Source organism: Procambarus clarkii, chromosome 5 (genome assembly GCF_040958095.1).
Source record: "Procambarus clarkii isolate CNS0578487 chromosome 5, FALCON_Pclarkii_2.0, whole genome shotgun sequence".
Taxonomy (NCBI): Eukaryota; Metazoa; Arthropoda; class Malacostraca; order Decapoda; family Cambaridae; genus Procambarus; species Procambarus clarkii.
Window position 1 is genome coordinate 25,146,963 of NC_091154.1, and position 12,919 is coordinate 25,159,881.

The 12,919-nt window shown below is 49.4% G+C and overlaps 1 protein-coding gene across 7 annotated transcripts in view; it reads right to left on the reverse strand.

Moving 5' to 3' along the window:
- Positions 1 to 907: 907 nt before the first annotated feature.
- LOC123762597 (gamma-tubulin complex component 2) overlaps positions 908 to 12,919 on the reverse strand; it is a 195,518-nt gene continuing 183,506 nt past the window's right edge. For all 7 annotated transcript variants that reach the window (XM_069299919.1, XM_045749240.2, XM_045749203.2 and 4 more), the window contains one exon: positions 908 to 1,701. In XM_069299919.1, the coding sequence (XP_069156020.1) occupies positions 1,666 to 1,701 (36 nt within the window). In that variant the 3' untranslated portion in view covers positions 908 to 1,665. The remainder of the gene's footprint in view (positions 1,702 to 12,919) is intronic.

A 12,919-nucleotide genomic window follows, 5' to 3' on the forward strand; every position in this document is an offset into this window, starting at 1 on the left:
TGACTGAATGCAGAAAATGATTCATCTATGTATCATCTAAATAAATTGAAGATAGCATAGGATTGCAAGGGTGACGCTCAGAGCTACAACTGGATACGCTCGCTGTATCGTCCTCATAGGTGCTGTATCACTTGCATCCAACCTTTGTATTAAGTCCTTATTGCTCCTAATTTCATCAATATTATGACCCTTATGTTCTTCAAACAATAAGGTTTGAATTTCATCGACAGAGCGTTGTCTTTCAACACCATGTCTGAGACAGGTGTTTGGGAGCCTGAGGCGTGTGCACCACCCATGGTTGCCTCATTCAGTACTAACCCAGCCAGCAGCCCTAGGGCATTCTGGAATTTTTTTCCAAGATGGCTGCATCTCACTGGAGGTCCTAAGAGTCCATTTCGTACACAACCAACCTCGCACACATTTAGAATGGGTACAGAAAAAAAAAAATAAAGAGTTTTCTTGGTTGGGGCAGTTTCCCGTTGACCAAGAATACTTGGTTGGTGCAGTTAAGTGGTTAATGGGTGCCTTCACACCCCTGCGCTTTCTCATGAGGTTGGGTTGCTGCAGTTGCACACTCATGTCCCTGTGCTTTTTGCTGCCTTGGTCAATGAGGAGCAAGCCTGGGCGACCTCCACAGAGCATCTCATCCATCAGCGCTCTTGAATTGGTGACATTATCATAGGATTTCCTCTCCACCACAGCCAAGGTAAGCTACATAATTTTTTTTTTTTTTTTGTACACACCAGAGTTGTCATATGAAACAGGTGCACAGTTCATGAGTTATAAAAAACTAGCCTATATGGAAACAAATGTTTGTCACTTGCAAAATAACTAATGTACAAAGAGAAAATAAAAGGCTACTTATCAATGTCTTGGTGTGATTACAATATGTTAAGAAAAACACAGATTTTTACTGTTAAATTATATTGTAATGTACAATGTTTACTACAGTATTTTATTAATATTTGTAATGTTTAGTTATACTAATTCACAAAAGTGATACTTTGTGTTATCAGAAATCCTTTAAATCCTGTCTCGGCAAACATTTTTCATCTGGGAAGTACATGGCATTTTATAGATACCCTGTACAGATTAATATTCCAAAGAGATAAATACTAGTTACATACACCTGCTTTTACTTAGCATATTCAATACAATTATAACCCAATGGTTCCAGTATGAATGATTCAAACTATGAAGATAAATAGACTTGTATATGCACATCCCTCTCATGCAAATTAAAATTTAAGTATTTCACTTCCAAAAGGCTACATTTATCCTTAAATTATTTATTTAATCCAGGTCTGTACTTTAGTATGACCCAAGGAATCTATTCAGCTTTCTTCCAACTTTATCTTGCCGAAAGTTATGGATTTATAAAACAATTTAAATGTTGTATGTTTGTTAACTTGTATACTCTTGCAATCTTCAAATTATAATAAATAATTTAGGAAATGACAAACTGCAGGTTCCTTGTGCTCAAAAGGCCTGTCAAATTTGTGACTGTCAGCTAAATGCAGGAAAATAATGCTGCATGATTCACTGAATATTTTCTAAAAGAAAATTCACTGAAGTTTCTAAATGTGTTGACTATCATATTCAGCTGAAACAGGACCACTGTTATAATCCAGTGATGTTTCTGGAGACGTTGCCATTCGGAGGTGCTCATGCTTCTTGGCATAGTACATATTGAAGTCCAATCTGCAGATAAATGTAAAGAAATTTAAGCTAAAAAGAACATCAATTTCATCACACTAACTAAAAGGTTAACATGGAATTCTCAGTAAGCAATATCACATAATAACAATTCTAAGAAGCCCAGAGCCTTCAGTTATATTATTACAACCTTTGGATAGCTTGCAACTGATATATGTTGTCAAGTAAAAAACCAGTGTTGAATGTAATGAAACACCATTTTCTGGGTGAGCCCCTTCGGCTCCCTGCAGCTATCGAACTAATATGTGATGTATTAGTCTGCGGCATTAGTCAATGGAGTTCAGCCTACCGGGGACCACAAGCCAGAACCTGGCCTCCTCAGAGAGGCACAGGAAGCAAAGGCACCTGAAAACCCCACTGTGGTTGGGGGGTATTCCATATCTGCCATTGACCAGAGTTAGGCACCCAGAAAGGTAGGCATAACAAAAACCCCACCCTGGTAGAAAAATGCACCCAAAGACTGAACAGGGAGGCAGAACTCCCCTTAATTCTCAAAGAAACAGGCAAACAAGCAATCATCACACTACCATCCGCTGCGCCGCTTATCCGTGCAGCCCAGCCTTTCCCTTCCCTGGAGGGGAAGGGGGGAGCCCCAGACCCCCTGTGCCAGGCTACTCACACCTCAGTTCAGAAGCTGAGCATCAAAACAATAGCCGCTGATTGGAGGGAGGGAGGGAGGGTGCCATGGATCCTCCGGGGCTCACCCAGAAAATGGAGTTTCATTACATTTAATGCTGGTTTTCTGTGGGAAGCCTCTTCGGCTCCCTATAGCCACATGACCATAGATAAGTAAAAGAGGGACTTACCCGGGAAGCAGCCACCATATGCTACTCAACTTCAAGTTGAGTAGCATATGGTGGTTGAGACAACTGGCTGCAACCTGTGACCCAAAGCCACACACCAATGCCCAGGACCAGGAATGTTGACCAAATAATGAGCAGCCAGGACCCTGTTCGACCTCCAAAATCCCCGCACCCGAATGTCAGACCAAGACATATTGCTGAAGACGGCACCCAAAGCAGCAAACTTACGAACATCATGGGCACGAGGATAGACTGCAGACTGGCTAGACTCAATAACCCTGTGGATGACCTGAGAGACCTGGACCCGGATTCACGAAGCAGTTACGCAAGTACTTACGAACGTGTACATCTTTCCTCAATCTTTGATGGCTTTGGTTACATTTATTAAACAGTTTACAAGCATGAGAACTTCCCAATCAACTGTTGTTATTGTCATAAACAGCCTCCTGGTGCTTTGGAGCTCATTAACTGTTTAATAATTGTAAACAAAGCCGCCAAAGATCGAGAAAAGATGGACAGGTTCGTAAGTGCTTGCATAACTGCTTCGTGAATCTGGCCCCTGAGCCCTAGAACAAGGAATGAGGAAAACCGGATCAACCCAAAGCGCATCCCCGGCTACTGAGGCCGAGGCATGCAGATAACGGCGAAGAGCCGCAACTGGACACAACACATGATGCACTCTCAGCCTAACCAACCAAGCATCAATGACCCAAGGGCCCCTCCGGAAAGCAGCCATCTCGTTCTTCAGCAGAAAAGAAGGAGACGGTTGCAACTGAATAAATCGACCACCAGGATCAAAAGAGCAAAAACCCTTGTGCCGTAGGAAAGCATGAAGCTCCCCAACCTGACCCCCAGAGGACAATGCCAACAGAAACAGAGCCTTGGAAAAACAATCTTGAGCCAAAGGGGCCACCACAACCCGAGGGGAAGAGAGCACCCTGTCCAAGGACCAGGATGCCTCAGGTGGCCCATGAGCAGGACAGAGGTGAAACAAAGCACGAGAAAGCTTATGGAACAGGGTAGAGGTGACGTCCACTCCGAACGCAAGCTGAAGCAGCTCTGCCAGCCCCGCACGATACTGCTGAGACAAAGCTCGCAGGTGGGACACCATCAACAAAGCCACTTGATCACCATACAAATAGTGATGAACCTGTGTCAAAAAACCAGCGTTGAATGTAATGAAACGCCATTTTCTGGGCGAGTCCCGGAGGCTCCCCGGAGCTATCCATGGCTGATATGGATACCCTAACTATTTTGCATCAGTCGATGTGGGTGGAGTTCTAGGCCTACCGGGGACCACGAGCCAGAACCTGGCCTCCTCAGAGAGGCACGGGGAGCAATGGCCCATAGAAATGCACATGTGATTTGGAGCATTCTATATCTGCCATCGACCAGGACAGGCACCCAGAAAGGTAAGCACCACAAAACAAACCCCTATTCTGGTTAACAACAAAAATCGACAAACGGGTGGACAGAACTTCCCCAGGAAAACGAACTAATAAGCATGACGTCACGCGAGCCGTGCCGTATGTCTGTGCAGCTCCCCCTTCCCCGGGAGGGGGAAGGGGGAGCCCCAGACCCCCGCGCCGGCGATCCCCGCCCCAGTTCTGAGGCTGGATATCAAAACCGCGAAAAAAAAACGCCGACCGGAGGGCGGGAGAGTGCCGGGGAGCCTCCGGGACTCGCCCAGAAAATGGCGTTTCATTACATTCAACGCTGGTTTTCTGGGGGGAGCCCCTACGGCTCCCTGGAGCTACCTCACCAAAGACTACCTAAGAAAACAAGGGGACATACCCGGGAGGCGGTCGGTGAATCACTCCACAACACGAAGTCGAGACAACAACCCAAGGTATATCATTCGCCAGAAAAAAGGGAGAACGGCCGCAGACGAAGAAACCTATGATCACGACCATAGGAGCCAAAAACCACTGTGCCTGAGAAGAGCAAGAAGCTCTGCCACACAACCCCCAGAGGCGAATGCTAACACAAAAAGAAAACCGAGGCAAAGCAAACCTGACCCCAAGGAGCCACAACCACCAAGGAGAAGAAAAACAGGAGAGCACCCTGTCCAAAGACCAGGACGACACAGGCAGTGCATAAGCAGGCCGGAGGTGTAACAACGCACGATACAACCTGCGAAACGGCGCAGAAGGAATATCGATACCAAAAGCTAGCAGCAGAAACCAAGGTGCCAGACCCAGGAACGGCCCCAAGCGCCTCTACATCCTCCGCAAGCCAATCCCATGACAGCCCCAGGAGGAAAAAGAAAACGCAGGACCAAAATGAAAATGCCACAAGTGCGCAAGTCCACCTCCACAAATGCAGCTGACAGGGAAGGAACTCGCATAAGGAGCCGCCCCGCACCAACATCCCGCAGAAGGGCAGGAGCGAAAAGACTCATTAGGAGGAGCAAAATCGCTCCCAGGAAAACTAGTAGTGCCGAGACAGTGTGAAGAGAAGAGATATTCACAAAAGAACAAAAAGGCCAACACCCAGAAGCTGCTGGGAAGAGGACCCACAAGCCCTAGAAAGGACCGGAGGGAAGCTCAACCGAATGACGACAGACGCACCAGAAAACGGGAAGGAGCAAAACCGTCCCGAACCTTCGAGAACAAAAAGAAGCAAACACAAAGGACGAAGGCCCCAAAACCCCATCGCACCCGAGACCAAAAGTCATGCAGAACCCCAAGAAGAGGGGGACATGACGGAAGAAGGCCCGTCCCGGAAAAAAGGGGCGAAGATCGTAGAAAAGCACCCACCACAGGACGGAAACAACGGGCACAACGGACAAGGAAACTGAGCCCAGGGAGGGGCCGACGCCCACAAAGCACGTGCGGAGAGGGGGAACGGAAAACCCCACACCACAAAACTGCAAATCCCCCCCCCCCCCCCCGAGGGGTAGAAACACCCCGGCGGGGACCAACGGGGCCTGAGGCCCCTCACGTGAGCCCCACCCCAGCCCCGGGAACCCACCCTGCAGGCCCTGGGGCCGAGCTGTCCCCTCAAAGCCCCAGCGTCAAGAAAAACCCCGGGGCAACCGTGAAAAACACGAAGGAAGGGAGCCCACTAGGCTCTGGAACTTCAACCGAAACCGGAGGATAGGCGAGGGGCGAGACGAAGACCCCAAGCTCATCCCCAGCCAGCACAATGAGGCGAGGACAAGACAGTGAAACCAAGAAACATGGAAAAATCAGGTCCGGCACAGCAAGACCGGCAAGGAAGGAGAGCCCCAGAGGGAGCACGGAAGGGCCGAACATAACGCCACAACCAACCCTGACACGCAGCTGCAGTACCAAAACCGCAGCAAAACGTCACCACACTCCGAGGAAGCAACAGACAAGATAGATAAATCGTACACGAGTGGCACACAAGGGGACACAGGTGGAAACCGAGCACCCAACTGAGCCACAGGGACGGTAGAAGAAACGTGTGCAGTGTAACAGGCAATCAAAGGAACACATTAGGCAGCCCAACATGGGCTGCCGTGAACCGAGGAAGGAATCAGGTGGAGAGAACAAGAGCTGCCCAGTATGGGCCAATAGCCCTGCAGTAGGCACCTCGGGTGATACGGTCCACGTTCTCAAGTACGTATGTACACCCATTCCTACTCCCAAAAACAAAAGCAGCGTCAGGACGAAGGAGACGCCAAAACCGCACCAACTCACCTGCAGAACATAGGCCCTGAAGGGCCATGACGCAAGCGTTCGAGTCCATATCCGCCGGAGGCGGCCAGTGCGCCCATGCTGGAGAGGAGGGGAGCAGCGAAGGAGGCTCCCCACCCTAGAACGCAGGGAAAAACCTCATGATTTCCCCACAGCGGCACCCCAGAACACCCCCAAAGGAATGGGGCACGGATTGGATTAAGAAAAGGGCGAGAGGCGAAGCCCCCCGAGAGAATTGGAAGCAGAACACGTGTGCACACCACCCGGAACCAAAACAAACTCCCACGGCGCATGCGCAGGACGCGAAAGAAAGTAGCCCAACAAGGCGAGAAGTAGCCCAACCTGGCGAGAAGTAGCCCAACCAGGCGCAAAGTAGCCCAACCAGGCGCAAAGTAGCCCAACCAGGCGCAAAGTAGCCCAACCAGGCGCAAAGTAGCCCAACAAGGCGAGAAGGAGCCCAACAAGGCGAGAAGTAGCCCAACCGGCTACAAGGAGCCCAAACGGCCACAAAGGAGCCCAAACGGCCACAAAGGAGCCCAAACGGCCACAAAGGAGCCCAAACGGCCACAAAGGAGCCCAAACGGCCACAAAGGAGCCCAAACGGCCACAAAGGAGCCCAAACGGCCACAAAGGAGCCCAAACGGCCACAAAGGAGCCCAAACGGCTACAAAGGAGCCCAAACGGCTACAAAGGAGCCCAAACGGCTACAAAGGAACCCAAACGGCGACAAGGAGCCCAAACGGCTACAAGGAGCCCAACCTGTCCAGAACAGAAGGAACCAGTATGGAGGCAAACTCCAGGACACGTAGGAGTAAGCCGCAAAGGCCAACCGCACCGCAGGCGAAGAGATGCGGTTAGCCGAAAACCTCCTGAAGACGGAACCGAAGAAACCACAGGGACACGGAACCGAACCTGGGGAGGAGCAGAACCCAAGCCCAAATCGTACACAGAGGGGGGAAAGAAAACCCCACTCCTCGCAACAGTAAGCCCCGCTCAGAAGGACGGAAATCCAGGCGGGGCGCAATGGAGCCCAAGGCCCCAAGGCCGCTCCTCCCCAACCCAGGAGCCTCTGCACCAGGCCCCGGGGCCGAATCGACCTCCAAAGCCCCGGCCTCACAAGAAAAAGCCGGGGCAGCCGAGAGAGCTGAAAGAGAAGGGGCCCACTTGTCAGACCCTGGAGCATCGGCCGGAGGAACAGACTCGAATGCCTCCTCAGCTACCCCGGACAGGGCAACCCCCGAAACTGCCCAAGTCTCAGAACCTCTAACCCCGCCCCGACCCCGAAGCCTGCAGATGCGTAGGGGCCGGAAGCAGGAGGGGGAAAAACAAGGGGGGCGTGGAAGGAACCAAGGCCGAAGCGACCAAAACCCCCCAAGTCTGGGTCCCTACACAAGCGAGGCAGCATCAGGGCGTCCGGGGAAGCGACAAACCAGAGCGCGTTGCAACATCCTACCCTGCAACGCACGAGCTGCCTGCACCCACGGGAATTCATCAGCAGACTGGGTGAATGGAGTCACGAACAAGCAACAAAGCTCGCATGACTCAAGGGTCGAATGTGTCACCGACCCAGCAGGCAGCATGACGGAGGCAAAAACAAGGAGAGTCACCCTGAGACAAAGGGACAGAGCAACCCTCAACTCGCATAAAGCGAGAGGGAACGCAAGGGTCTCCACTACCGGACCTGAGAGCCCCCGGGGGGTTTCCCAGGGCCCCTAGACTGGGTCTGCTAAGGGTTATCCCAGGCAGGGCACTGCTAACCGGCACCCCAAACTACCAAGCAAACTGCTAAACCTGAACCCACGGGACGTGTCCACTCGCGAGGGCAAAGCAGGGGGTGCCACCACACAAACGAACCTAATATAAGGGGGGGGGGGAACACAAGGCAGACCCCCCTACTAGGCAAAAACAAATACAGTATAAAAGAAAAAACCACACAAGTGGACAACGTACCCAGAGGTAACAGAGCCGGCCTCTGTCATAGGTGAAATATAGCTACGCGGTACCCTGCGCCCCACCAGTGCGATAACTACCACTTACCTCAAGGTAAACAAGGGAGTGAAACCCCCAAACCCTCGGGGCGGCCAATCGCCAAGCAGCGAAAAGCCAACAGAGGTAGACCCAAGGTGACTTGTGGAAGGCAACCCCAAGCCCCAAGGGCGGCACTTACAGGGCACTCAGGGAAGGTGACCCTAAGCACATGCAGCCCGAGTACCTGAGAATACTACTTCCAGCTCACATGACCACCGTAAGAGCAGCACTGCAAACAAGTCACAGCACTGAAACAAGACTGGAGCTGGAGCCACACGACCGTGCATTATCCCATCAGCCGAGGAACTGGGGCGGGGATCCCCGGCGCGGGGGTCTGGGGCTCCCCCTTCCCCCTCCCGGGGCGGGGGGAGCTGCGCAGACATACGGCGCAGCTCGCGTGATGTCATGCTTGTTAGTTCGTTTTCCTGGAGGAGTTCTGTCCACTCGTTTGTCGATTTTTGTTGTTAACCAGAATAGGGGTTTGTTTTGTGGCACTTACCTTTCTGGGTGCCTGTCCCGGTCGATGGCAGATACAGAATGCTCCAAATCACATGTGCCTTTCTATGGGCCATTGCTCCCCGTGCCTCTCTGAGGGGGCCAGGTTCTGGCTCGTGGTCCCCGGTAGGCCTAGAACTCCACTCACATCGACTGATGCAAAATAGTTAGGGTATCCATATCAGCCATGGATAGCTCCGGGGAGCCGTAGGGGCTCCCCCCAGAAAAGACTAGACACAAAGAGCGGAGGAGTAGACCGAACCAGCCATGTACCGAACCGCAATCTGCTGAAAGAGGTGGAGCCACAGAAAACGCCCCAGGTTCGGACACCGAGTAAGCAGTGCCTGAAACCAAGGCTGGGCCAGCTACCAAGGGACCACTAGGATGACTCTCCACCGAGCCCCAACAGGGTTTTCCAAGGCCTGTAAGGTGACTGCTACCGGAAGCCCAGGCACGGTGTTACAAAAGTGGTTAACCACTGCCCTGCTCTGCATTAAAATATGACAACCCCCATGGTGTGCCAAAAATATATTCTTTCCAAAAAATTATTTTCTCTTCTTATATTGTTAAAATGCAGTCTCTGATCACGGGAAACTAAAAAACAATATTGTATGTGACATACTTTAGCCGTGATGAAGCTGGGAAGTTGAGCAAATTGTGGGATGCTGAGCGATGTAGCACTCGGGGTCACTTGGTCACGTCACCCCGTTACCTTGAGGTGATTCCGGGGCTTAGCGACCCAGCGGCCCGGTTGTCAACCAGGCCTCCTGGTCGATGACGACTCGGCCGCGGGGCGGCCTGGAGCACGCAACGCGGATGCCGCCTGTACTTGAACATCAATATCCACAGAATGGATAAATTAGAGCATTATTAGAATTAATGAGCATCCAACTGCAAATCAGCATATGAACTGCCACACGTGGGGCAGCAGTTGCCGCAAATATGATGTTTGACAATTATTTTTATGTTTCTCATTCGTTTCTTCTCTGGTTTTTTGCTGTAATATTATTCAAAAGTGTGTAATTTGTGAAATTTATATAGTTCAATGTGTGTGGAACATTGCTATGCTCAAAATTATGAGGGTCATATGTGTGACATGTATATTATATTCTACGATCAATCAAACAGTGTTTCTGCTGTTATTACAATATATACACATATATTATAGTGTATATACAGTATTGTAATAACTTATATTACACATATATTTATATATAATATAGAGGCAATATGAAAATGACATAGCGAGCAAGGCAAAGACTCAACCCAAACTGCTGCATAGCCACATCAGGAGGAAAACAACAGTGAAGGAACAGGTAATGAAACTGAGGATAGGGGCAGAAAGATTCACTACAAACGACAAGGAAGTGTGCAAGGAACTCAATAAGAAATTCCAGGAAGTCTTCACCTCAGAGCAAGGAGAAGTCCCAGAGATAAGGGAGGGAACACCAACACAGACACCACTAGAGGAGTTTGAGATTACCAGTGGGGAGGTGAGGAAGCATCTGCTAGATTTGGACGTGACAAAGGCTATAGGCCCAGATGGAATCTCACCATGGATCCTTAAGGAAGGAGCAGAGGCTCTGTGCCTACCACTCTCCATAGTGTACAAGTCACTGGTAACAGGCGAACTGCCAAAAATTTGGAAGACGGCCAATGTAGTCCCAATATACAAGAAGGGTGATAGGCAGGAGGCACTGAACTACAGGCCAGTGTCCCTAACTTGCATTCCATGCAAGATGATGGAAAAGATTGTGCAAAAAAATCTAGTGGAATATCTGGAGCAAAAGAACTTTGTAACACAACATCGACGTGGGTTCAGAGATGGCAAATCATGCCTAACAGGATTAATTGAGTTCTATGACCAGGCAACAAAAAACAGGCAAGAGAGAGAGAGCTGGGCCGACTGCATATTTCTGGACTGCCAGAAAGCTTTTGACACAGTACTACATAAGAGACTAGTGCACAAACTGGAGATGCAGGCAGGAGTGAAAGGGAAGGTACTCCACTGGATAAGAGAGTACCTAAGCAACAGGACACAGCGAGTCACCGTGAGAGGTGAGGTCTCGGAGTGGCGGGGAGTCACCAGTGGAGTCCCACAGGGATCAGTCCTTGTGTAACACTGTAAGGTGTTTGGTTTAGTTTATTTAAAATATATATAGAATATGAGTCAGAGACAGGGATTTGGGAAGGCGCCAGTTGTCTGCCGGAGATCTCACACCTCTAAAGAGTTAATGACCCCAAGTGACCTGAGGTCAGATCATGTGAATTTCACCTTGCTTCTGCTAATCTCATAATTGGAGCCTGGTAGCCTTCAAACATGCCGACGTTTAAGGAGTGGCTTGGTAGAGTGCCGGAGGCTATCTACTTGTGGGCGGAGTTAGCTACTAGGTTCCCTCAATATATATTTGGAGAACTATCGATTCGAAAGCATTAGCATTAAAGAACAGCAGACGAGCGGAGCAGAGCAGAGGCCAGCCGTCGAGATAGGCCGTCACCAGACGGGGGGTGACGCTGCCTGAAAATTGCAGACTCCCCCCCCCCCCTCTCTATTCAACTTAGACTCAGTCCTCGGTGAGTGAACATTTAGGTGACTTGGTCGTGTTTTACAAGTGTTGTGTGATGATCAGGGGCAGTCAGTTGTAGTGTTCTCAGATCCTTGGAGGATGACTCACTTTGAATATTAATCTTTAACATTTTAATTGGATTGCTTAAGTTATGATACTTATCATGAAAAATATAATTGTTGAATTTATTATTTAAATGGACTTTATTTTGTTCCCTAGAGATTTTGAGTTGAGGTGAGAAAGTCTCTGTGGTTACTGGTTTCATGGTTTAGAATGAGTACATGATAAAGATGGGACCATACTAATAATGATCTCTTGATAACATCTTTGGTGAATATTGTGATACAGACAAGTTCCATTCCTTGTCTTGTATGTAATGATCATGAATGGATGGTGGCAGCATTTCGTCTTCTACTATCTACTTTCTACTTCTACTATCTACTTTCTACTTCTACCTATCTACACCTCTCCCTCCACCCCTCTCTGAACTCTCACTTTCAACTAATGACCCTCCTCGCTCCTCCCCCCTCCCTACCTCTCACCCCAAACCCTCACTAATTACTTCACTATTCATTTCTTTCCTCTCGTTTTCTCTTATACGTTCGTGGCAATGATTCTGTATTCTAGAGTTCTCTCTAGAGTTTCGGGTAACTGATCAAGTGACGGCGCCTTGTAGTCTTAGCACCTAGGTAGTCAAATACCTAGGTTACAAGGTGTTGAACGAGAGAGGTTGCCTTAGGAACTCTGGGAGTGCTCTGGAATAGTTAGCTAACTGAGGACGGGATAACGGACTAGAGAGAGCTGTTTCGCCCGGCCTTGTTAGTTAACTGGGGGGGTGGAATAATGGACAAGATAGAGCTATTTCCCCCACCCCCCGTTACACTTGGACCTATACTGTTTCTGATATACGTAAATGATCTTCCAAAAGGAATTGACTCATTCCTCTCGATGTTTGCTAATGACGCGAAAATTATGAGGAGGATCAGGACAGAGGAGGATAGTATGAGGCTACAAGATGACCTAGACAAACTGAAGGAATGGTCCAACAAATGGCTACTGAAGTTCAACCCAAGTAAATGTAAGGTAATGAAACTAGGAGGAGGAACTAGGAAGCCAGTCACTGGATACCAAATGGGAGATGAAGTCCTTCACGAAACAGACAGAGAGAAAGATCTGGGAGTTGATATCACGCCAAACCCGTCTCCTGAAGCCCACACCAAAAGAATAACATCAGCGGCCTATGCGAGGCTGGCTAACATCAGAACTGCTTTCAGAAACCTGTGTAAGGAATCCTTCAGAACCTTGTATACCACATATGTAAGGCCAATCCTGGAGTATGCAGCCCCAGCATGGAGTCCGTACCTAGTCAAGCACAAGACGAAGCTGGGAAAAGTTCACAGGTATGCCACAAGGTTAGTCCCAGAACTAAGAGGCATGAGTTATGAGGACAGACTACGTGAACTGCACCTCACGTCGCTGGAAGACAGAAGAGCTAGGGGAGACATGATCACCACATACAAAATTCTCAGGGGAATTGACAGGGTGGACAAGGATGGATTATTTAACACAGGTGGCACACACACAAGGGGACACAGGTGGAAGGTGAATACCCAAATGAGCCACAGAGACATTAGAAAGAACTTTTTCA